Source organism: Cimex lectularius, unplaced genomic scaffold, assembly GCF_000648675.2.
Source record: "Cimex lectularius strain Harlan isolate CLEC.00 unplaced genomic scaffold, Clec_2.1 scaffold251, whole genome shotgun sequence".
NCBI lineage: Eukaryota > Metazoa > Arthropoda > Insecta > Hemiptera > Cimicidae > Cimex > Cimex lectularius.
Window position 1 is genome coordinate 809,132 of NW_019394213.1, and position 27,661 is coordinate 836,792.

General features: G+C 35.0%; 1 protein-coding gene across 2 annotated transcripts; it reads right to left on the reverse strand.

Moving 5' to 3' along the window:
• Positions 1-415: 415 nt before the first annotated feature.
• On the reverse strand, positions 416-27,388 carry LOC106664364 (CD63 antigen-like). 2 transcript variants are annotated; one of them, XM_014390042.2, is made up of 5 exons: positions 27,266-27,388; positions 1,899-2,087; positions 1,654-1,815; positions 1,397-1,591; positions 416-613 (listed from the first exon to the last, which is right to left on the reverse strand). In XM_014390042.2, exons 1-5 carry the CDS (start codon positions 27,323-27,325, stop codon positions 554-556), a joined length of 666 nt encoding a protein of 221 aa, XP_014245528.1. In that variant the 5' UTR covers positions 27,326-27,388; the 3' UTR covers positions 416-553. The 2 variants fall into 2 exon arrangements, with proteins under 2 accessions (XP_014245528.1, XP_014245526.1); XM_014390040.2 differs by having other exon boundaries at positions 416-1,287.
• Between the last annotated feature and the right edge of the window lie 273 nt (positions 27,389-27,661).

The window sequence follows — 27,661 nt, forward strand, 5'->3', positions numbered from 1 at the left end:
ATAGTCATACGTCAAAATATACCGCGACTCGACTTAGTACAATGACCATCCGGCAAAGCGGAACACTGAAAATGACAAATTGCCAAAATGCAGGAGAAACGATAGACCAGAATGATCGGAGAAGATCAAGTTACATATTTTATTTTTATACAAGGGAATAAAAAAGATATTACAGGGTAGAAACATCACAACAAATCACAATTTAAAATTACTTGTATTTGATCAAAATAACACTAATACATGATGCATCAGAATTTTTGAATTTGCAATTTTTTATGAAGTACAATATTGAAACTGATCGAATTCATATTAGCTTAGAATCAATAACTATCATAATTGACACAAAAAATGCTTTTGTTTTATATTTTAATGATAATTTAATATATAGTTGATTTTAACTGAAATCAGAAGTCTATTTTAAAAATAAACTTTTATTTTACAAAGTGCAATATAATCGCACTTAAAAACACATTATGTACAACTTAAAGATAAATAAAAATATGATTTTGTATTCTCTTAGTAGTATAATATAATATAGATAATTTTTATCCTTTCAAACATAAACGTTCCTGAAGGACTTCGCCAGGAAATATGCACAGGCAACGCAAAAGAACTGTAAATAAAGAAAAAACACCCTAAATCAATAAAACCAAGAAACTTGTGCTTAACTTTAATGCTATGGTACATTGCGATGTGAGTCAATTACAAAACATTCTTGCACTAATAAAAAATTTACAGGTCAAGCTTTATGGGTATAAAAAAACACAAATAGTTATAAGCATTATTAACCCAACTATATATTCACAGTGTTTAATGTAAAGCATTTTCTTAATACAATTATCTAGATAAATGTTTCAATGATTTGACTTTAAAAAGAAATTTAAAAAAGCGAATTAATGTTTTTCCTTAAAAGCAAGCATTTATAGGGTTACAGTGAAAACATTAAAAATAAAATAAACAAGCTTAAAAACTGTCAGAATGGGCAATATTTTTGTATAAAAAGAATCCAATCGTTAAAATGAAAAATGTATGTACATTTTGCTTTTTAAGGAAAAACTACACATTGAATTGCTAGATATAATACTGAACATGTAAAAGCTCTGTTATTTAACAAAAATTGATAATCAAAACATCTAATTTAAATTCAGTATAATTTTTAGTACAGAAAAAAAAATAGGTGACAGGGATTATTATGTGTGTTTATTTGTACAAATAAAATTAGATCATCATTCGCTCTCTACGTCGAATTGAGGATGCCATGCAGAATGCACTAGAAATGCAAAACAACTGGAAAAAAAAGGGTGTCGGTTTTCAAAGCGTTCTTACAAAACTAACTATAGTTACAAGCAGATTATAAAAAATATATTGATTTAAATAAATTATGAAATGTACTCACTTCAACAGCAGCGATGATCAAAGCAGCAAGTCCAATAGTTTTCAATTGAGATTTAACAACCATGACTACTTTATCGTAACATCCATCTTGATAAGCACGATTAGGGGGACAAGTTTCACCAGTGGTTCCACAGCATGATGATGGGAGATCACGTGTTGGAAAATACGAGGGTCCGTGTGAGCCACAACATTTCAGCTGTAAAATATTACAATAGTTAATACAAGAAAAGTCAATTTGTGCTCATTACAACTACGTACTTCTTTTTGAATGACATCAATTTCTTTTCTGTGATTGTCATAATCTGCGAAGGTGTTTTCTACGCTGGTTTTAATCTCACTAGTGATGTTCTTGTGATAAACGAAAGCCAATACTCCGATTGCAATTTGAACCAAAAGTATAGCAGATAATATCACTGCGTACTATATTAACAAATTTAAAATTATTTTTGTACTCTGATTAGAATTAAAAATAGATAATTATTTTATGCTAGAAACTTAATTACCGTTGTTATCATACAGTGGCTTTCCCTGGCAACACCACAGCATCCAAAGAAAGAAATCAAGAACACTAAACAACCAATAACGATGAAAACGATACTGGTGGTTGTAAGTTCAGAATGTAGTAGTGATTTGATAGAACCTCCATTGATATTGGTTAGAATGCCAATAGTGATTATGAGTATACCCAAAACCTGGAGAAAAAAATTAAACATGCAAAAATTTTAATCAATAAAACAAACATACATTAAAATAATACATTTATAAAAATAAGGACTTTAATGTCTTTAACTTTAAGGAATTTATATCTATATTCTTTTTATATGTTGTAATCATTTTACAAAATTGTGAATTTTGAATAAGCATATCTTTACAGACCCACCTCTACAGATGAGTAGAGACCAAATGGATCAGAAACCTCTTAAAACTACATAAATTTAACTTAAAATGTAACAAGACAATTGAAAAATATATGGCATAAAAAAGTCTTGAAACAATTATTGAACCACAAAATAAAATAGCGAGACCTAAACTTGGTTAAATTAAAACAACTGTTCTCTTGTTTTTTTTTTTTGTGTGTGTTTTCTGGATCTCTGGTGCAATTTGAAGGAATGCAAGTTTTAATATTTCAGTTAAAGATTTTATAAGCTACATTTTTATATAAAGTATCATTTATCTGAGGATATGCTTAAAAAAAACTTTGGTGCATACAAAATGACACCAACCATTAATTGGTAAATTTTTTATTTTGCTAAAATCACTAAGAGTGAGTCAATTTTCAACTCATCAGTTATCTCTTCATGCACTTCTTTTGGTATGAAAATTCTCTTACTGAAATGATGATATCAAGTTGTAGCCAGTCATTCACAAATAATATATGCCAATGACTCCAGTGACGAGATGACGGTTTTTTGACTTTGAGAATTTTGTGAAACTGGCACCTTACTGTGGTTCAAGCGATTCATCAAAGTTCGAGGTGTCCAAATTTCTGAATGCACTGCTCGAAGAAAATTAAATCAGTATGGACCGGTAGCTTTTCATCCCGTAAGAGGATCAGAATTGACCAGAACATACAGAGTTGCACTGCTCGCATTTGCTTGAGTAACAGCAGTCTTTGGACGATTGCCTATCCTTGAAGAAACCGGCGACAATCCTATTCTAGCCATCCACATGGTGCTCGCATAGTACAAATGTACCTTCGAAAGCATAACGTCAGGGTCTTAGCCTGGCCTTCTTGGGTTCACCAGACTTGAACCCTATTGAACATTTATGGAATAACCTCAAAAGACAAATAAGAGCACATCCATCTCTTTTTTGGACGATTGCCTATCCTTGAGGAAACCAGCGACAATCCTATTCTAATGCACGACAATGGCCGTCCACATGGTGCTCGCATAGTACAAATGTACCTTCAACAGCATAACGTCAGGGCCTTAGCCTGGCCTTCTTGGGTTCTCCAGACTTGAACTGCATCGAACATTTATGGGATAACCTCAAAAGACGAATAAGAGCACGTCCATCACTTGCTGATACACTCCACGATCTTGAAAGGTCTCTCTGGAAAGAGACCTTTCCAGACTGGTAGAAAGTATGCCGGGGCACCTTCGAGATGTAATTTAGGTAAGAGGAGGAAATACACGATATTGAAATGTTAATAAAAAATCTAAAACAAAATTAAAACAAATTTTATCTGCCCGTCTTTTTTGTTTTCATTTAGCAATTTACTTTTTTTACTATTTTAGACAAAGCTTCATTTATTAAACATTAAAAAATTGAAACTGATTAATATATAAAAATATAATCAAATCAAGTTATATTACAAGTGGGAAGAATTTTTTGCTTGTCAGTGTATATAAAGAAAGAAATTGGGAAGCTCTTCAGCCAAAAAATTATTGTTGCCAATAATTCTCACAATGCAATTATTGTTCTATTGTCTTTGCTGAATCACTGCTGAATTTTGGTAAAAATAACTAACAAAACAGAAAATTAATGTGAAGAAAAAACTAAGTTCAAGGGACAAATAAGCAATTGCGATGGTGATGATGATTATGATTGTTTTTTTGTTTTTGTTGCATAATTGTAGTGCTGGGAGAAATTAAATTTCTAATGTGCCTTAAATTTGAATGAAATTTTTAAAGCAGGGATTTGTAGTCAAAATCTCTGAGAAAAATCAACTGCATTAGTTAGTAAAAGCAATTAGTCGCAGCCAAGCCTATTTGTAAGCGTGTATAGTCAACCAGGAAAGTTTTACTCTTCGTCAAGCCCAAAGACCACGCCTAGTGTCATGTTTCTTGTTGGATGTTCATGTCATTCTTTTCCTTTATATAAATATTTCTTTAAGAAGGGTTTATCTCAGAAACGCGAGCAAGTTTCGAGTCCAAATAAGTGTATGAATCACCATGTTGTGCAAATATATTAACATATTTCACACTCGAACTTTTTTTGTTTACCCGCTTGGGGATTAGTCACCATTGAGTCACACTAATATCAGTGTTCCTTTTAGGTGACAGGATAAGTTAGGACAATAATGACTGAAGGGCCGTCCACGACATAAACCAAAAAAATATAGGTCGACTTATATCGACATGTAAAAAAAAATTGTATTCTGTTTTTCACAGTCTGAATCACACGTTTTCTCTCGACTACCTCTATTTAAAAGGGTTTCAAGGGAATTTTAAAACTCGCACAATTACAGATGAGTCCTTGGCCTCGTCAATGCCGGAGGGAGATTATGCTATACGCGGCCTTACTTTTCAGAATATTCGTCTATCCAATTCAATCTACATCCGCCAGGTTTTTCGTCCAATTCCATAGCCGAAATATAACTATTATTAGTTTACCATCGGAATTTAGTTTATAAAGTGGATATTTGTGGAACAAAAGGATGATAAACACATGGTTACTAATTTTGTAATGCCCACGCTACAATGTGGGGCAACACTCACGTTTCATAACAACCTATCGATTGGCGATTAAATCAATCTCATTTTTGAGCATGTCAATCTACTAATATTATCATTTGAACGCATATATTAAATTAGATGAAAACGCTCTAAAATCTTATTTGAAATTGATTTTTTCATAGTGTATACTAAAAATTCTAAACCGGAAACGTTATTCATAAAATCGTGAAATCTTACTCCATTCTTTAAACGTATTATTAGATATAAATTTTATTAGTAAAAACGAGTTTACACTCATGAGGGAGGGGGGAGAGGGGGGAGAAAGAAAGAGAGAGAGGGGGAGAGAGAAAGAAAGAGAGAGAAAGAGAGAGAGAGAGAGAGAGAGAGAGAGAGAGAGAAAGAGAGGTGAGGGAGAGAGAGAGACGGAGGAAGGGAGAGAGAGTGTGAGAGAGAGAAACAGAGAATTTGTGCAAAATATAAACTATCAACTCCCCTCCCCCAATAACATATGCAATTTTTTCAAGACATCATAGTTATATTAGGAAATTGTTAAAAACATACACGTGCGCACGCACTCACATAAAATAATAAAAACCTTATCGCTATACTTCGCGAGTCACGTTATCTTTCTTTTCAGTTATCTTCCGATAAAATACTACGTTTCAAACGCCCTTTAAAGCACTGAGCTGGCTCTACAACAATTTTTAACGATATAAAGTTATTAAACTTGTTCCTCTAATGGGAGAGAATTTTGATTTTATAAATTTCGATAAACAATAGGGTGAATGGTTGCAAAGGATGTGAATAAATAACTAGATTTTTTTATTAATTAAAGTGTAATTATTTTTTTAAATGTTTTTTATTTAGATACTGTTGGGAATCGTGCATAAAAACCTTGCGTAGTTTATCATATTAATAGCAGAAAGAATATTCTTAGCTTAAACGTGAATTTCCCAAAACTGTAACATGAATTATTTATCTCTAAAAAACACGAGATAAACCTGTTGGAACAAGCTAAGCGGAGAGGATTTATTTTAAATAATACGGACCTGTTCAGCTTGCCCGAAAATTCTACTTCATCGTGAACTTCAATGTAAGCAAACTCGATGCTAGTTACAACTTATAAGATCTTATTAATTACCTTAGTTATTAATTACAACTGTGCATTAACATATTCTCTTCAATGTTTTATGTCAGTTATGTTTACATATCGACATGTTTCTGTAAAAATACAGGATTAACAAGATTTTGTTGGATGTCTCCAACATTTTATTCCTGGGTAACGAAGTACGCCCTAAAGGGCGATTCATTCTGGCACCATACATGCAACATGAGGAAATACTGATGACAAAAACCCATTGAAAACAGTTCTAAACGGGTAAAAATTAAGTTATATCGCAGGGGTACACTTAAATATAAACTTGTGAAAGTCAATTCATCCCGACGAAAAGGGGAAAAAACCAGCCGTTTTAATAATAAGTAAACCAACCAGCATTAACTTTTAATAGTTACACACAATTTTTCAATTTTGGCGATTGGGCCAAAGAATGGTTCAAAAATTCTTTTGCAGTTGCTCCAAAATTGCAGCGAGAGAGAGAGAGAGAGAGAGAGAGAGAGAGAGAGAGAGAGAGAGAGAGAGAGAATGATTGTATAAAAAGAAACTGAAATAAATCAGGCCATTTATTAATTAAAATGAATTTTTACACACGGCTCGAGGCCAATCAATTAAAAGTTAAAAATAACTTTAAAAACGGCAAGTTCGACCACGTAGGAAAGTGAAGTCCTACTTCCTGTCGGGCCTTTTCCTTTGGCAATGACTCACGAAGTATGTCATCAAAAAACGTTTTCGTCAAAACACCCAGATATATAAAAAGCAAACTCTTGTAAAAAGACATTAGTCAGCAGATAAATTTTGTCCAGTTATCAACTTGTGCGATGTGATAATAAAATCTCATTGAAAGCGATTAACTCAACGCTATATAATAATAAATAAATTATTACGTAATGCTTGTGAAATCAACACAATAACTTCGTTGTGAAATTACAATCAAAATGAAAAATTTAACTGTAAAAAAATGATGAAATTGATAAGTTTTAGCCACCCAATAAGTGGTAATCAAATTTTGTACGAAGCTTTTCCGAGATGTGCTTAGTTGTGTTTGTGAATAGTCCTACTTTTCTAATTTGTCATCTGTTTTATTTTCTTCAAGTCAATCATACATGGTGCATCAGATTTTTTTTTGCAGACATACGATGTCCTGTAGACTACGCTTATCTGGCTAATCGACACTGTTCACGTTTCTGGGTTTGAGTTTTCTCGCTGGTTTACGTTTCATTTATTCTTTTTTCCATGAGAGTATTTCAAGCACAAGGGTATTTGAACCCTCGGGGTGCCGGTGTTTTTGAACAAAAGCCCATTTGTAAAAACGTCCAGTACGAAAGCAGGGCCGCTGGATTTACTATATAACAATACTATAGAATAATTTACTATGCTTTTGTGTCAGTACTATTTTTCCGTTTGTATTCATCGTACTGTCTGAGATTTTTCTGTCTGCTAAATTATATGTGTACAGAATTAAAGTATGGTTATAAAGGAGGTCGGTCTCTACCCGTTGGATGTCGCGGACGAGGGGACCCACTTTGTTATATTTTTTTTTGAAAACTATTTTCAATTAAAAATCCATGGGCTTTGAGATTTAAACCAAGGACCGGTAGCGTGGCAAATACGTGTCGGACTCTAACCGCTGATTCTAACCCAGGACCTTTACCTTACAGTGATGAGAGCCGTGCCCCCGCCTAAACCGTTGCGGTCACCGGACTTACCGTACTAAAGTGAGGAACTGAGTGAAGCTCTACAGACATGCGAATAAGTTCCCTTTGGCATCAGTTTTTCTCTAATTTTTTTCATTTACAAATTTACTAATTGTCAGTATCAATTTGCCAAGTATAAATTAAAATAAAAATAGCAGGAAAGGGGCTGCAAGGATAAGGGGCTGCAAGGATAAGGCGTTGGCACAGCGGTCATCTCTGGTAAAGGTCCCGGATTCGAATCTAACAGCCCTGCATTCAAACCCGACATACTTAAAAATGAACTGTTTTTCCAAAAACACTGGCACCCCGAGGGTTGATATGACCTCTGATGTTGCATACCCTCGAAAGAAAAGAAGAAAAAAAACATGAAAAACTCTATTAAAAGAAACAGTACCCACGGTCTGATCTCAGAGGTCATCAAGAACACTGTCATAGGTCGAAGAAGAGGGATCACAATGCCCACAATTTGTAGGCCATATGAGGTTAGCATACGAACACGTAGAGGATGGATGTCATTCCTTGGCTCCATATGCCACCCCTAAGCAGATAAGAATTGTGCTTGAATACTCCCCAAATTAAATTTTTGAACGTCATTATACATAATTTGGTACACTATACATACAAATCAATTATTCTTTTCGTCTAAGGTTTTTGGTTGAGATGAAAAATAAGTGTCACTAGCGGAATTCGAACCCACGACCTTATCTATACGCCGGTGCTCGTACACTTGAGCTACCGAGACTTCGATCCCCTCGGACACCAACTTCCCATCTCCCCAGAGCCGAAGGTCATGGATTCCAATCCCGCTCATGACACTAATTTTTTATCTCAACCATAAACCTTAGATAAAAATAATAATTAATTGGAATTCACTATTTTTCGTGGTCCGCTTGACCAATCAATATCATTCAATTATTACGGTTTTAAGTTGAGATAAAAAAAGTCAGTGTCACGAGCGGGATTCGAACGCACGACCTTCGGTTGAAGCTTGAAAAAAGCTTGAAGTCACGATAGCTCAAGTGGTAGAGTAGCGGTATATCAAGCTGAAAGTCGTGCGTTCGAATCCCGCTCGTGACACTGACTTTTTTATCTCAACTTAAAAACTTAATTAATTGAATGATATTAATTGGAATTATTAATAGGTCAATTACGACCACTAAACAAATGTGATTATACATACACAGGAAACAAACTTTGAGTGTGTACAAATACTTTGATTGAGTCTAAAATTTCTAGCATTGTATAAATTCACTTTTTTCACATCCTACATGTATTTGTATAATTTAAACAATGCTTATAAATCCCAGGCCCTGAAGAAGTTCTCAATAAAGATCGAAACGTTGGCACGATAAAGAAAATGTTTTTCTAAAACCTACGTCACACCAGGCCACATCTCACGATCTCCAAAATCATTATACGTACATTTTATAATGTATATACATTGCACACAGTGATAGATATCTCGTTTTTTGTACATTGAGAGTAATTGTATTTATTAGAGTGAATGTGTAGTGTAAGATGGCCGATGGTAGAATAACGAGACTATACCATACTATTGTACTTGACTGTATGATGTATAAATAGAAACGAATGCATTTATTAACGAATGAGTGTGTCTAGTTTAAAAACTGCGTTGGACACTGAAATGACCTAGCTGACTCCCGACTGCCAAACCACCGATGGGGTGATTTAAGTCATAATCTCAATTCTGTATATAAATGTATGTATAAATGTGCAGATTTGAGTTTGTATAAATGAATCACCGGCCAAACTAAGGCTAAACCATTTTAAGATAAAATTGAGACAATTTTTTAGTTTTTCAATAGTCGAGTCCAATTTTTAAACTAATCAGCCGAACAAGGTCTTCAATCATTAAATATAAAGGCACAACAAACATATATTAACTTAAAATAAAGATGTGATCGTTTTGTTTCTCTTGGTATAAAGGGGCAAATCTTAAATCTTTTCAAGTTCACAAAGTGGTCCAGTTCACATTTACGTTTTTGATGTCACTTAATTTATTTATTATAATTTGCTCAGTCCACATGAAATATTCAGATTTTAAGTTATAAACTTGTGGAAGCCTTCAAGCAGACGAAGCCTTATTGTCCAATGCAAAGAACCAAGGGGTATAATCTAATCGGGAATCTGACACCTTCAAATACATAATTTTGGGCCATTCCACCACATTCCTCACGTAAATATTTTATTTAACTCAGTCTGTAATACAGTGTTCGGGTTCAGCTACTCATAGTGATTGAAGAAACTTGCACCCTACGTCGATAATACAACAAAAGTGAAAACCGGTTATAGGAAGAATAACGGCCTACCGACTTCCTTCTCTAATGGCCGGCTACCCCCTGTGTCAAACTTGTCTATCATTGTATGTCCGACAATGGAAAAATTGTGAAATATACGGTCAACTTTTATTTTTATAAACTCAACTAGAAATCTTTAAAAATTCTAAACGATCTATAACATGGGGTTATATGGATGTCATTTTACTATCGTTAAGTTGTTTTTCCAAATCGATGGGTCACAGATAGGTTTTCTCCATGTGGGTACCTGCATAATTGCAGCATGAAAAGACTTGACTATTGTAACAATTTACACCGTTGGATTATAATAAAAGTAAACCTAAGGAAAGTAAGACGTAGGCGTATTTTAGTTCAACATAGTAAGACTTGTATTTCCTAATCTGTAAAGGCTTTTGCAGGGGCGTTGAGCCCAGTCGAACAATAAACAGCGTTCTGAATAAACAATGTTTAGTTGATAATCTGGGCTAGTTGCAAACTTGCAAAGCTGTTGAGCTATTTTTCAAAGCGAACAAATAAAAACAACCTAAACCAATAACATGACTTAATCTCAAAAGCCAAAATTTCATTTATGGAATTAAAAAGATGATTATTTGAAAGACTTCGGCTCAAATATAAAACTTTCAACTTACAAGCCGATTAAATTATTATTTAATTTAGCGTAAAAGCATATTTATGCTTGGGGAGAATATTCGAAGCTTATCCACCGGCTTTTAGCTTTAACGCGCATGCGAGACATGAAAAATTACAGCAATTCGTCAATTACTCTATAAATAATGTATCAACCTGAGCACGAATATTTGCAAAACAGAGGCAATAATAACTTTAAAACCATCTCTTTTAGGGGAGAAAGAAAAACTCAATTTCCCGTCCACTTATTTAATATATATTTAATTTTAAATTTGTGCTTTGCCCTCATTTAACCTACGAAAACCCATGAAAAGCATCTCATCTAGATTCTAGACTGAGATTTAATTAATTGAGCTCTGATGAACAGGAAATAGCCATAAAAATACTGAAAGGAGCCGTAAAGGCATTAAACTCTGTCTAGGTTTGATAGAGCTGATTGGTCTGTAGGTGGATGAACAGATTGACACAGATCAGTTTGTCCTTCTTTCTTTTTTTGTATTTCCTCTGTTTTGACAACCTAAATAAAAAAAGGACGATTTGACTTCATTTTACATCATCGTTTATGACAAAGACCGAATACTTAACTGGATCAGTTGGCGATGCACTTTTACGCCTTATGCAGTGAGGAAATGAATAACCGTGAGACGTAAACCAGCGAGAATGGTCGGACCCAGTAAAGTTATTTTGTGTTGATCAGTCACCAATAAGAGTGCTTATGAACTTCAAAGGTCTAGAAAAGAGACTCTGATTGATCATGCATTACAGGCATGAGGGGAATGAAACAACTTGTAGACTAGAAAAAGCAGAAGCAATATTCTGAACCTCCTAAGAACATCTAATACGCTGAAAATAAAACTGAACGATTCGTCTTATTGGACTAAAAATCAGGCTTGAGGCTATTAGGCAAATGGTCAGTGGAAAATGAAAACATTCTCTTACAGCAAGACATAAGTTTAATTTTCTTCAATCAATAATGTCCGATGAATATTGGTGTTTTGAAAATCAAGAAATTGGTTAAAGATGAGCTAGAAATTTGGCACCCTTGAACAGTGAAGATAGGTCGGAATATGTTTTGTATGTTTGCGAAAATTTCAGCCTCACGGAAGATGGCGTGAAACCGAATCGCACGTGGGTGAAACGAAAACCTGCGAAAATAAACTTACCACTTGAAGTGTAACAAATAATTTAAAAATAGTCTAGGCATGATTAAAAATTCGTAAAGCTAGAACAACATGGCCCTAATGAAATAGCAGGCAAAATAAACTGGCCAAATATATCGAAGTGCGTCATTCCTTGGCTTCATACAGAGAGCGTGTCGGATTTCTGCTTGAGTACTGCAACCAATGAGTGTTTGGATTTCCCTGTTCTGATATTTGGAAGAACAACTCCAGGGCTATTTCATAATAGAAATCTCGTGTTGAATATATTACGAGTAAATATATTTATTAGCGCGATCGAATGTGCAGTGTGAGAGGGGCGATGGTGGAATATTGATCGGCCACTCAATCTTATTCTTTTCTTATTTCTTTTTTGGTTGTAAAATTAACTAAATAGTTCAAAAAAACTACAACCCACCCAAATTTACTTTTCGTTTGATGACGATATCCATTGGGCTGTGAAAATAAAAGAATTGGTTAAAGCTGAGAGAGAAACATGGCGCCTATGAAGAAAGAAGAAAAAGTTGTAAAATGTTCCCTGAGTCTGTGAACTAGCATCAATCAGTTCTTCACTGAAGTTGCCGTGAATCATATGTTAAACGTAAACCAGAGAGAATAGTCGGACCCAGTAAAGTTATTAGTTTGTTATTAAAATGTTTGTCAAGAAGGAATTGAGGACGATGTCCAGTGGACTTGACAAACAAGGAAATGGGCGGTGAGAAGCGATAAAAAACGGACCTAGAAAAGTGATAATTGTTGATCATTGTCTAGGAGTTTTAAAAACTCAAAGACAAGAACGCCTTGAAAAGAACAGTGGACTCGGATGAAAAAGCAAGTAAGCTAGAAAAAAAGAGAACTATTTTCTACAACTTAGCACTTCTCATATTATGCTGGAAATGACAGACGGAGAAATATTTTTACGCACTTTGCTAGAATATCAGGACTGAAGTGATGTCAAATAGTTAACTAACTCAAATAGAAAGACACGAGTTTACTTTTCGTCTCTCAAGAAAGTCTACGTCCATTGAAAGTTTAGAGAAATCTGCATCTAAAAAAAGGAGAGGGACATCGGAGCCTGTTTCTCTCTCTCTCTCTCTCTCTCTCTCTCTCTCTCTCTCTCTCTCTCTCTCTGTGTGTGTGTGTGTGTGTGTGTGTGTGTGTGTGTGTGTGTGTGTGTGTATGTGTGTGAAACTACTCTGGTTGCGGTACTTTAGAATTGCGAGGACAACGCCCAAAGAAATCTACTCAGTGGAATAGAGGAAAGGATGCCAATCTTTGGTTTGAACTTGTTGAAGGACAAGAAATCGCCGGAAACGAGAAATTTAACCAGCAAAATCCTGAGTCCTGATATTTTTAAAGTAAATCCTTCTTACGAACACTGGATCAAGGTATGGTCTTGAAGAAAAAAGCAAATTCAGGTGTTACTTCCAAGCTTTCGACCTATTTTAAGGTCATCATCAGGGAAACGCAATCTTAAATATGCCTACAGATTGACATATTTAAGTGTTTTTGCAGGCGATATCATATTTATTTGAAGACCGATCCATTCATAACATTGCCAAGGTCTAAGTCTTAAAATAGGTCAAAACAAGCAGTAACAACTGAATTCGCTTTTTATTCAAGACCATACCTAGCGTCCATGAGTGAAAAATTGGTCGATACTTTTAACATTGAAAACTAAATCCTTCTTCTGGAATAGGCACACGTTAAGGCAATGTTTTGGAAATAATATGAAAAAATCACCGTAGTCGATATAATATGACTGTGTGACTCATTCGACACATCGCGTCATTCGTCCTCAACAATCACATCCGGTCCTATTGAAGATTCAGAAATTACATAATCCCTCAGACCTGCGGGCACTCACTTGGAAAGAATGCGGTTGGAGACGTGTAGCTCTATATTCAGATACCTGTTTCAAGTCCTGAACTGGCTGAAAGTAAGAGTAGAACTAGCTAAGGAAGTAAGGCCGTCCCGGTATAAAAAGCCTCAACCCCGGCCCTGAACTTTTTACGCGTTACACCGAGACGGAGTTCGACAAATCAGACCCAAAAACAACAAAAATCGCTTTTCCAACACGACAGCCGATAACAAATATTAGTAATTTTTTTTTAAATCTTCAATTTCAATTAGACTATTCAACACGAGACAGCGTTAAGTAACCTTTGAATAGCAAAACGCTGAGTGTCGACCCAGTTTGTGTTGAATGAGCCATTTTCTATTTACGTGGGATGAAACGGGTAGGAAAATAAATACAGCCTTGGCATGCGATGCTTATTAAGCGTTAAACGCTTCATATCTGAGAAAACGACTCTACAAACTCAAAAACATCTATAAAAATCTTTTCATCGTTCTACGTTGTTATCTAGCAAATTATGAAAACCGATATTCATAACAATTACGCTTATTGGAAGAAACATCCTTATTCCTTCTTAGATCTTCCAAAGACATTAAAAAAAAGAAAGAAAATTTATTGTTCATTGTCTGTGCGTATACTAGAGTAAACGCATACTTCAGTGAATCTAATTAATATGTCTGTATAATATGCACATCTGGGAGTCAACTTATAAACAAATTAACCAGAACAAAAGGCCAATGTTTCGTCTAAAGTCACAAAGTCAAAGACTCGCAACTATCAGCAAAAGGAAGCAACATCATACTTCAGACAGGTCATCTAAAGAAAAGCATCCAAACATCTATTGTAATTAATATTTCCCCATAGTCTGCATCAGAAAGTCAACTTGAAAACAAATTAAATCGAAAAAAGGCCAATATTCCGGCTAAAGTATTAGATTTTCTATCACAAGAAGCAACATCATACTGCAGACAAGCCATCTAATGAAAATCATCCAAACATGTTTTGGAATTGCTATATATTGATAGACTGCACATCAGGATATCAACTTATAAAGAAATTAAACAGAAAAAAGGCATGTGTTTGGTCTAAAGTCACAAAGTCATAGCTATGTTGTGAATACATCAGCAAGCAAAATCAGACTGCAGAAAGGCCATCTAACGAACACATCCAAACATCTATTCTAATCAATATATCCCCATAGTCTGCACATCAGGGAGTCAACTTCTAAACAAATTGACCAGAACAAAAGGCCAGTGTTTCGTCTGAAGTCACAAAAGTCATTAGATTCACAACTATCAACAAACGGAAGCAACATCATACTTCAGACAGGTCATCTAAAGAAAAGCATCCAAACATCTATTGTAATTAATATTTTCCCATAGTCTGCATCAGGAGTCAACTTGAAAACAAATTAAATCGAAAAAAGGCCAATATTCCGTCTAAAGTATTAGATTTTCTATCACAAGAAGCAACATCATACTGCAGACAGGCCATCTAATGAAAATCATCCAGACATGTTTTAGAATTGTTATGTGTCCATAGTCTGCACATCAGGGAGTCAACTTCTAAACAAATTAACCAGAACAAAAGGCCAGTGTTTCGTCTAAAGTCACAAAGTCAAAGATTCATAACTATCAGCAAACGGAAGCAACATCATACTTCAGACAGGTCATCTAAGGAAAAGCATCCAAACGTCTATTGTAATTAATATTTTCCCATAGTGTGCATCAGGGAGTCAACTTGTAAACAAATTAAATAGAAAAAAAGCTAGTATTTCGTCTAAAATATTAGATTCAATACTATCACTAAATTGAAGCAAAATCATACTTCAGACAGGCCATCTAAAGATCACATTCAAACATCTATTGTAATCAATATGTCGCCATAGTCTGCACATCAGGGAGTCAACTTGTAAACAAATTAAATAGAAAAAAATCCATTATTTCGTCTAAAATATTAGATTCACTATCACTACACTGAAGCAACATCACACTTCAGACTGGCCATCTAAAGAATACCATCCAGACATATTTTGGTATCAATATGTCCCCACAGTCTGCATATCAGGGAGACAACTTATAAACAAATTAAACTGAGAAAAAAGGCCTGTGTTTCGTCTAAAGTCACAAAGTCAAAGATTCATAACTATCAGCAAACAGAAGCAACTTCAGACAGGTCATCTAAAGGAAAGCATCCAAACATCTATTTAAATTAATATTTTCGCATAGCCAGCACATCAGGGAGTCAAGTTATAAACAAATTAAATAGAAAACTATCAGCAAACACAAGCAACATCATAATTCAGACAGGTCATTTAAAGAAAAGAATCCAAACATCAAGGGAGTCAAGTTATAATTAAATTAAATAGAAAAAAGGCCAGTATTTCGTCTAAAATATTAGATTGACGACTATCACTAAACCGAAGCAACATCTTACTGCAGACAATCCATCTAAAGAAAAGCACCCAAGTATATTTTGGAATAAATATTATGATGACGTGCTGGATTATATTATGTTGAAAACTTCCAAAATTTAGGATCTTACCTGTCTTACAATTTGAACGGGGTTCAATGTGGTAGAAAATAAGTCATTAATTCTAAATGCAAAAAATATTTCCTTTCACCTCAATTTAAGGATTTTCTCATTGTATAAAAAAATAAGAATCAAAATTAAAACAACAAACTCGTGTAATACAAAGATACAAAGAACAATATATAAGCACTCAGAATTCTTCCTTTAAAAAAAAAAATATATATTTACAAGTACTTAATGTACGTATATACAATGTAAGCGTATAGCCTTCTTTAATTTGATTAATTAATAGATCCGGTAGTAACTTAACCAAAAATTAATTAAGGTTTTTAGTTGAGATAAAAATTCAGTGTAACGAGCGGGATTCGAACACACGATCTTCGGCTAGATACGCCGCTGCTGTACCACTTGAGCTATCGTGACCTCGATCCACTCGGGCACCAACTTCCTATCTCAACCCCACCTTTTAAATTTTCCCTCCTGGGGTTGAGATAGGAAGTTGGTGCCCGAATGGATCGAGGAAAAGTTGAAATTAAAAAGGGTTAATTTGAAATTAAAAAAAGGCTAATTTGAAATTAAAATGGGTTATTTTCTTAGCAAACGTTGATAATTTAACATTAAACCAACAAAGCAACTAAAATTGACCAATTTGTTTTTCAAATGTAAATGTTTAATTGTCAAGTTTCCATTATTGCTTAGAACTTTATTACATTTCTGTTCAAAAGTATTTAAGGCCCAGGAATCATTAAAATTACATTACACACTCGGCTTTCTAAGAGTACTAATCACAGACGTATAAAAATATTCAAACTTTCATTTAACTGCCGAAAAAAAAAAAGTTCAGATACGTAAGACGTCTTTCTAATGTGTATAAGTTTCTAGTTGTTCCAATTACTTCTTATAAAGTATCTTAATAGAAACACCTAGGACCGCAGACTGGTCATCTAACCAAGGTATCGAACTTATACAAAAAATTGAACAAAAAAGGCCAGTATTTTGTCTAAATTTATTAATTTCGTACTATCTAACATCCAAACTACCAAATAGAAACCACCTCAGACTTCAGACATGTCATCCAAACAAGTTGTACACATACACATGTTCGCGTAGTCTGGGCATAAGGCCGTCTACATATAAGCTAATTATGCAGATAGAAATGTTTCTTTTGTCTAAACTGGTCAATGCACTAATATAACCCAACAGAAAACATCTAAACTCCAGATATCTCTTGTAATCTACATAACTATCCGAATACGTCTAGTAATGAATATGTACGCATACTCTGCATATCATGCTGTCTAAATTGATTAATCCAATGATACAACCAAACAGAAACTACCTGAGACAGCTGGCAGGTCATTGCAAAGTAGGTAACCAAATATCTTTACTACCAATTATATCGGCATGCTTTGGTACTCAGGGAGTGAATGTATAAAAACATTATACATAAATAAGGCTAGTATTTTGTCTATACAGCTACTATTATCACCAATCAGAAACAACCACAGGCTGCAGAAAGATCGTTCATAAATAGTACATACAGATGTATAGTAGTGATTATGTCAGCTCACTCTGCACATCAGGGAGTTTACACATAAACAAATTATCCAGATAGAATTGTCATTCTTTTAGCTAAGCTAGTAAATTCTTTAAAATATCCAAGACGAAACAAAGTCACCAAGAAAAGTATAGAAACATCTATAGGAACTAACATTCTCCATAGTGAGCACATCAGGGAGTCAACAAATAAACAAATTAGGCAGAAGTGTCTAAGTATTTTGTTTAAACTAGGTAATTCATTAATATAACAAAACAGAAACAAACTCAGACAACAGAGGGGTTATTTAAAGAAAAATATTCAAAAATCTATCGTAACGAGTATGTCTTCATACTCTGCACATCAGGGAGTAAATATATTTTATTAAACAGAAAAAAAGGCATATTTCTTCTAAATTGATAAATCCAGTGGTACATAAAATGGAAAAGAAACAACTTAGGACCGCACATAGGCCATTTAAAAAAAAGTATCCAAACATGTTAAAAAGTGAGTATGTCTGAATATTCTGCACATTGACCGATAAATTCAGCATTATCACCAAAGAGAAACGTCCTAAACTTTAGTAATCTAAAAATAGTTATACATAATATGTCCACGCTTAGCGAGAGAATTAAAAAAAATATAGCGTTAATCTCTTAAATTATAAAGCCACACCAAGCAAAGTGTTTATAAATAAAACAGCCAATCTTATATCATCAAATTTCAGATTTTTTTCATGGAAACACCACACAGGTTCACTTTAATACAATTGGAATTATATTGCTTTAGATGTGACGAAAGGGGCGTCGGTGGCCGCAACGGTTTAGGCGTTGACACGGCGCTCATCATTCTAAGGTAAAGGTCCCGGGTTCGAATCCAGCGGCCCTGCAATCGAACCCGACATCTTACAAATGGTTTTTTTTTTTCAAAAACACCGGCACCCCGAGGGCTGATATAACCTCTGCTGTTACAAAACCTCGTTAAAAAAAAAAAAAAGTGAGGAACGAGATGGTGTAATGTATTAAATAAAGTGTGAAGTTCGACTTTAACAACATACCAATAAAGAAAGCAAACATTACCACTAATCTGATTGACTTTTAGGTTTATTGGGCTTGTAAATTGTAAAAAAATTTAGTCTATAAAGCTTAACCTTTTCGTTCTTGCTTGGGCATTTATTTTATAAGGTTTTCGTTCAACATGAACTGAAGATTTAAGGGGAAAATAAGTCAATAGTATAAGGTTACAATTATTTCTCATTAATTCACAGCTGGACTGGGACCGAGACTCATCGGTTTGGAGAGAGCAAAAAAGGTGATCGTCTTTCCTTGCCTAGGTAGAAAAAGAAGACCTTTTAGTCTTCTATCTCCTTGAAACTTTCTTTCTGGCCAACTTTTTTTTTAAACAAAATTATTATCGTATTGCACCAATATCAACTATAACAGTCTCTAGTGGATTTTTTATTTTTATCGATTATTGAAACAACCAGTTATTTCTGATACGCTTTTGAAGGACAACTGACGTTATCTCCACCTACAGAAAATTTGATGAGTGAAATAATAATTATATCGCGACGTCTTAAACCTTGTTCCAGTATTCCGTTTGTCAATGCCACACCGAGGACGAGTATCTTTAAAGGTTTTGCTCGCTGGAAAAAAAGTCTACCGCATAAACCGAAAATAAAATTACGATTGTAGTCTGGTTGGACGAATCCGAATAGAATGAACAAGTACGATTACTTCCTTTCAGTCACTAAATAGGCGTGAGATCGGAACACATCTGAGACGTAAACCAGCGAAAATAGACGGACCCAGTTAAGTAAACAAGTATATGCACTGACAGGCAAAAAAAATTTCACCTACTTGTAATATAATAATTTGTATATATTTTTATATAAAGTTTCAAGTTTTTTAACGTTTAATAATTGAGTCCTTGTCTAAAAAGTAAAAAAAAAGTAAATTGCTAAAGAAAATGAAAAAACAAAAACAAACGGACATATAAAATTTGTTTAATTTTGTTTTAGATTGACCGATTTAGACTGTTCTAATTTTCCAGAGGTTAGTTCCATTTCGAAATGATCAACCTTTTAGTATTTTGGCTAGAGATATCAATTAAATTTCTAAATTTTACTGGTTATTCCTTAGTTAAATTGCTTGATATTGTAGTGTAATAGTCCGTTAAGTTTTCCATTCTACAGTTCCAGTTAAAAATTATCTGATCTTCCATGTAATTTGCCATGTATCTATCATCGTTTATCGTGTATTTGTTAATTTCAAATATAAATTATATTTAAAGTTTTTATAGCATATAAAGTATATAAATTAGCAATACTTTGTTAATTTATATACTTTATTTGCTTTATATGTTAAACAGAAATTAATCGTATTTCTGTATTTCGTGTATTTATTTAAATAGTTATTACAAGATCCTCGAAATTAAAACAAACCGATCACTAACAATTTGTTAAGGAATTTGAACATGATTATATGCAGCGTAAATTTTGTGTATTATTAACATTGTATGTTATATTTATTTTTAAGCTATAAACAATGAATTAGAAATACACTGACATGCAAAATATTCCGTCCATTTGTAATATAACTTTATTTGTATATATTTTTATACCAAAGTGTCACTTCTTTAACGTTTAATAATTAAGTCTTTGTCTAAAAAAGAAAAAAAATTTAATTGCTAAGGAAAATGAAAAAAAGAAGGAGATAAAATTCGTTTTAATTTTTTAATTAACATTTCAATATCGCGTATTTCCTCCTCTAGCCTTAATTATATCTCAGACGCCTCGGCATACTTTCTACCAGTCTGGAAATGACTCTTTGCTCGAGGTTAGCCCATTCTTCACGAAGAGTCCTTTCAAGATCGTGGAGTGTATCAGGAAGTGATGGACTTATTCGTCTTTTGAGGTTATCCCATCGATATGTCTGTAGAACAAGCTGGCCAGGCTGAGAACCTGATGTTATGCTGTTAAAGGTACGTTTATACTCTGCGAGCGACATGTGCATTATCGTGCATTAGAATAAGATTGTCGCTGGTTTCCTCATGGATGGGCAATCATTCAAAGAAAAGATGGACGTGCTCTTATTCGTCTTTTGAGGTTATTCCGTAAATGTTCGATGGGTCAAGTCTGTAGAACAAGCTGGCCAGGCTAAGGACCTGATGTTATGGTGTTAAAGGTACGTTTATACTATGCGAGAGACATGTGGACAGGCATTATCGTGCATTAGAGTAGGATTGTCATTGATTTCAACGAGGATAGGTATTGACGATCCAAAATTTCATCCACATAGCGAGTGAGCATCAAAGACCCTTCACGAACTACAACCAACTCTGTGCTCCTCTCCATTGAAATTCCCGCCCACACCATCATTGAGCTACGTTGAAAAAGTTTTGGCTCTGGGGAAAATTACAAGCTTCATACCTTTCATTTCTCCTTCTCTACACTTTCACGCCCATCTGGAGATGGTAGAACAAATCTACACCCAACTGTAAAAAGTACAGCAGGCCAATCGTTCAAAGACCAATGCCTGTGTTCTTGAGCAAATGCGAGCCCTGTGACTCTGTATTCTGGTCAATTCTGGTCCTCTTACGGGGCGAAAAGCCATAGGTCCATACTGATTCGAGCAGTGCGTTCAGAAATTTTGACACCTCGAACTTCCTGGAGCTGATGAATCGCTTGAACAACAGTAAGGTGCCGGTTTCGCAAAATTCTCAAAGTCAAAAAATGGACATCTTGTGGTTCTTTTACCCTAGTATGTCCAGAACCGGGCCTTCTAAGGAAGGACCCAGTTTCTCGAAAACCGCAGATCCATCATCAGTAAGTGTCACACCACACGCAACATCCTCAGCACTAAGTGGCATTTTTAATTTTAAAAATTGAAATTAAGCAATCAAAGATGAAAACTAAACAGTGTGTTGCTTCATAATTCAAATGGGACAAACATTTTAAATTCCGTAAAAAGTAAACATTGAAAAAACCTTTATCCCTGTTTTGGATTAAGGATTAAGTGTGTTTACCTCTAATTGATATTCCCAATTTAAAACATAGCATAAACAAATATTTACTGGTAAAAACAATGAGACAATTAAGGGCAGAATTTTCTTTCATGGAGAAAATGAAAAAAAATCCATTGGGTGGAATTTTTTGCTTGTGCATTTAGTTCGTTGAAATTTTCACATGCCTACAGTGATGAAATGATAACCTTTGATAACAATTGAAAATAATCAGAAAAAACAAATAGAGCTCGTCGATTAGAACGAATTTATGAAGTGTTGGGTAAAAAAATAATAAATATTTAAGTTGCTTCGTGTTATTAATTCCTATTGTCTCACCCTCACACTAAACACACATATTACACTTTTTGTTAAACAAAAATGAAAAAAAAATTGTCTTTTTTATGTTGTTTCACAATTTACACACAGGAAATAAAACATTCCTGATAATTGGGGACCTAGTTGGATAATAGATAATTGAGTAGTATCGATTAATCAATGGTTGAAATTGGCCAATGAGTCGTAAAAGCAAGGCCGATCATTTAAATGAATCATATTATACATATTACACCATAACTTGAATATTTAAAAAAATCGAACTGTATTGTTATCACTTTTACATATAAAATTCTAGTGATATTGATTGATTGCATGTTGAGAATACATTAAAAAAAATCATAGGTTTTTTTTAGTACAATTGATCATCGCTGACGAGCCCCACCAGCCAGTAATTCCACGATTTGACCTTTGGTTCTGTAATAATTGGTAGGACGAATTATCAGACCCATTCTACGAAGTAGGTATTCGTTATGGAATTTGGTCTTGCTGATACTGCCAGCAATAAAAAAAGTTTAATATCGACACTTTGGGTAAAATAAAAATCTACACGAGTATTATATACCATTACTTTCAAATTGGAAAATCGATTTTTGTAATTGTAGATCTTTTGGCTGTTTGTTCATCAGAGTTAAACTCAAAACGTTTGTAAATATTGTTTCATTACGTATGTGAATTTTATCCGACTGATTACATGTGAAAATAAAAACACTGCCTGTTCAGGTTCACTAAAACTAACCCATTCGCTTAAATAATACAAAAGGTCAGGTGTAGGCAGAAGGTCGTCGGTTCGAATCCCGCTCGTGACACTAACTTTTTCATTTCAGTCCAAAACCTTTCGTAAAAAAATTATTCAGAAATCGTGAGATGCGGTCTGGTGTAACGCACGTTTCAGAAAAAATTTTCTTTATCGTGCCAACGTTTCGACCTTTATTGAGATCATCTTCAGGGCCTGGGATTTACAAACATAAAATACATACGTAAAAAGATTAATTAATTACGTAATTTGATCAATGAACCACCTAATATAATGGAATAATATAAAAGTTGAAGTTACACCGTGACTTAAAAAGACGTAAACTACAGCAGGGAGGACTTAACGTGATAAAAGTTCAAAACACGTTCAATCAGAGAAAGTCATACGATTGCACAAATCACCAACACCCCTTACACACAGTTACATACCAATGTGCAATATTTCAATTGTGAAAATAAACCTAGCAGCATAAACTTAGTTGTTAACATTAAATGTTAGCTGTTATAGGTTTTAATAATATATGCTAATGATACATGTAGTTGTGATTCTGCATATAAATAAATTAACACATTAGAAGAGAAAAACAAAAACAACCTAAATTTAATTTTTATTTAAACAAAAAAGAAACGATTATTTAAAAAATCAAACCAACAGTTAATACATATAAGACAAATAGAAATTATTTTTTGTAAATGAATGCTAATAATAAAGGAAAAAGAGAAGAGTGAGGAAGAAGAGAGAAAGAAAGAGAAAGATTGAAGCAGGAGAGAGAAGGTGTGATAAGGAAATTTGTTAATTTGTTTATTTCATCATGCTGCGCTCACAGCACTACATAAAATTACATGTCTCATTTATGAACAGATATAAAATATTTACTTTTTTCAAAAATCAGGACTAGTTACCTAAAAATTTAAATACTTCCGGTATGAATTTTTTGAACTGTTGGCAATTTAGCCACCGGGTACCTGGGTTAAGGATAAAAGAGGTTGCCGCAAGGCCTTCTGCACCATGACCGAGTAGAACTGTTGTGCTCCCCCGATTTTTACAGCTCACTGGACCGCTTCTGGTTATTAATCAACCGTCATAGCCTTGCCAGCGGCTCCTTAGTGTAGGATCTTGCTTGGGCTTTTCCTAATCTAGTTGCAAGTATTTGCACCTACGTAGACCTTCACAGAAACATAAAATGTGTTCTGCGATCTCCTCCTCTACTTGGCAGTGTTTCTTCTGTCTGTACTTCTATCCGGTGCATGTGCTTTCTTAAGTGGAATGTCCAATCAGGAGACTAGAATCCTGGTTCGGTTGCGGGTGCCTTCCAGTAATTCTTTTGTAAGTTTTGCGGATGGTCCGGATGAATCTCATGGCGTGCTTCATACTGTGGTATTGTCCCGCCAAGATTTGAACTCATTAAGGATCCATTTTAAGATGTATCCTCTTCTGTGAAAAGATGCTAAGCCACAGTAGGTTTCAAGACCTAGAGAGTCTATGTTGGCTCCTTCTTTAGTCAAGATGTCAACCATTTCGTTACCTCTATGCCCCGAATGCCCATGGACTCATGCCAGGGTCTTGTCATCAGTGTCGATGACTTCTGCCAGGCCTCCGTGCAGTTCCAACCAAACCTCTTTCTTTCACCTCAGATGAGGCTTTTAGTGCTGCCTGACTGCCAGAGAAGATGGCTATCTTCCGGTAATGTATTCCTAGCCTTTTTATTTCCATTTTTTATTATCCCGAAGACTCCAGCCCCATTATGGGTATTATCCTTGTCGGTTTTGGAGCCGTCAGTGTACCAGTAGTTGACCGGTAGTCATAATATGTTTCATTGCGTTTTCTCGCGGGTAGTATGGTGCCATATTCGAATACCAGCAGGCGATATGATAGACCGTCTAATCTGAACTCTGAACACAGAAACATGCCGGGCTTGACGATATTTTACGCTTATACAAATAGGCATTTTGGCGTGTCCTGTGTGTTAGGATTTGTGTTTTAAGCACTTCAAGTGGTCCAAACTAAGGCAGTCAACTATAATAGGGCATAATTCTTTTGTTAATCTCCCCTTTAAGAACTTCTTCCAGTTTTCATCCCACTTTACTATGCTAAGCTTCTGCATTCTCATTTGTAGGTGTATCATAGGTAAATGGTGATAGCTTATGTCTGCCCTATAGATTTTGGATGCAGTTTTTGCCAGCGCATCTGCCAGCCTTTATCAACGAAAGGAGAGTATTGATGCAGGAGCAATATACGCTTCCTACTTATCTTTTCAATTATTGGAAGATGTATACCAGCGTTTTCGAGTGATGCTAACGTTATGTGGCTATCTGAGGTTATTTAAAATTTTTGATCAACACTCATATTTTTGGCGATTCAAGTCAGAGCCATGTAGATAGCCAACTGCTCAGCCTGGTTGTTTTAGTAATGGCCCTTCAACCTAATTTCTTTTCGGCTATTACCGTCTTGTTTTGCCTCACAACAAATGCACAACCCACTTTCTCCCCTCCTTACTTCCGTCTGTATATACTGCATAATCGTATTCCATGTCGATGTCCTCTTTCACAGCGGGCATCATGCCTGGATGTAGCCAAAGGTGTGAAGAAACGGGTCTATACGTCTCAGAGCTATCCACCCAGCTCACGTTTCCTGGTTTGAGTATGTCGAACGACATCCAGTCTTGTGCATGCACCTAGCTACCTAGGTCTCATGTCTATCACATATGCGGCATCATAGGATTCTGCTAAGGTTCTGTAACCTTAATAAGCCGGAGAAGGAATAGTTTCTGGATTCTCTCTATTTTCATAAGATTTTTTGCTGACCTCCAACGCAGATCCTCTAAACAGTACTGCATATATGATTAACGGTAGAAACTCACCCTTGTATATAACTTATAGGGCCTCACTATTAAGCTCTCGGTGAACTTAGGCCGCCCTTGGCAAAACATTTACAAGTTACCAGCTCTTTTCACTTACTTAGTTTATATGTTAACTTTGAAGAAAGTGTACGGGTGAGTGACAGAGAGAGGTGAGATGAAATTGAGGGAGTGAATGTGAGAGAGAAAAAGAGAAATGTTTGTGAGAGAGAGAGAGTGTGTGTGAGAGAGACAGAGAGTGAGTGTGTGAGTGAGTGAAAGAGAGAGAGGGAGAGATGAAAGAGAGGGAGTGAATGTGAGAGAGCAAAAGAGAAATGAGAGAGAGAGAGGCAAGATGTGAGTGTGTGAGTAGAGTATGGAGGGAGTGAGTAAATGAGGGAGTGAATGTATGAGAGAGAGAGAGAGAGAGAGAGAGAGAGAGAGAGAGAGAGAGAGAGAGAGAGAGAGAGAGAGAGAGTGAGAGTGAGAGTGAGAGACAGAGAGTGATTGTGTGAGTGAGTGAAAGAGAGAGGGAGTGAATGTGAGAGAGAGAAAGAGAGAGAGAGGCAAGATGTGAGTGAGTGAGTGAGTAAGTAGGGAGGGAGAGAGTGAGTAAGTGAGGGAGTGAATATATGAATGAGTGAGGGAGTGAGTGAGAAAAAGAGAAAGAGAGAGAGACAGATGTGAGTGAGTAAGTAGGGGAGTGAGAGTGAGAATGAGGGTAAGAGTGAGAGAGAGTGAGAGGTGAGATGAAAGTGAATGAGGGCGTGACTGAGGTAGAATTAAGTGTAGAGAGGGTACAGAGAAAGGAGTAAAAATGAGTATATGAGAAAAACTGATAGTTATATAATCCTGGCATTGCCTCGGAATTTTATTTCAGATTAATTTCAATAAAGTATTGCTAAGTGGTGCTACGCTTCGATCTCGACTACCAACGGGTAGTTGAACATAAGACCTCCTGAATGACATGAAATACTCTACAGTACTTTTCAGTTGGATAAGACTTGTAAAAATTTAATTCTTATTTTCTCATACATATAACATGAAGCTTCAAACTAATATATGTAGATGTAATATAAGTATGTAACATCTAATATATTGGAAGTGCGTCTTAATAGTCTTCTGGTTTGATTTCATTTCCTGATTGTCTTCTTATAAAAAGAAACGAAAAACAAAAGTAAATTGGGTAATTTTCAATTTTAATAACTACTTATATACAGAATAAGAATATCCATATTATAAAGATAAGATAATATAGGTTTTTATGAATTTTACTGGGAATCCCAAGGACTCCGCCGTGAACAAAGGACGAAGGATGCACCGGTCATGGCGAGGACTGAACGAAGGAGGAAAGAAGAAAGACTCGGTCCGACGAAGAAAGGTGGGGCAGTTGACCATTAACGGAGAACAACGAAAATCTATCACAAGTTGAGACATGATTAGCAACCTGTTGGCTTCTTGCGCTGTATAAATCTATTTGAACACAACCGACAAACAAGTAGCTGCTAAACATCATCTAACAAATCAAATTCAACTATATTCACACACACAACAAAAAATTAAGGTGAATAAACGAGTTTTAATACTAATTCAAGGTCGACACAATTTAGAGAATTATCAATTTTAAATTAAATAAAGTTATGATGATCACAAATGTATGTTAAAAACGGACAAGAATGATAAAAGAAGAAGACTTACGGCGCAAGCGAGGTTGAAGACGAAAAGCAAGAATTTCGTTGTGCACTCACAAAAACCCATGGTCGAACAGTTCGTCAGGTAAACTCAAAGCAAACTGGCCGGTTGATGTGCGGCAACGGCCTCCAGTGCAGGCTTTGAGAAGAACCTTGACGGCTTTTGTGGTGGGGGCTGGCACCAGAAATTTGTGATGCTCATCTCTCTCTCACTTTGAGCTTTGGTTTCACTTTTAATCTCATTCTATACAATGGTCGTTGAATTGCAACAACCGTGTTGTTTACGATTTAATCCCAATGTGAACTAGGATTGGAAAATAGATTCTTTTTCTCATCTTCTAGAAAATTTATAACTGTTCAATATTCCCCAAAAATGTTTGTAAAATTAAAGTATCAGGTTTTG

Coding starts and splice junctions, on each gene's coding strand:
- LOC106664364 (XM_014390040.2), bottom strand. CDS start 27,325: ATGGGTTTTTGTGAGTGCACAACGAAATTCTTGCTTTTCGTCTTCAAC. Junction 2,088..27,265: donor TCTTCAACCTCGCTTGCGCC/GTAAGTCTTCTT, acceptor TTTTTTCTCCAG/GTTTTGGGTATACTCATAAT. Junction 1,592..1,653: donor TTGATGTCATTCAAAAAGAA/GTACGTAGTTGT, acceptor AATATTTTACAG/CTGAAATGTTGTGGCTCACA.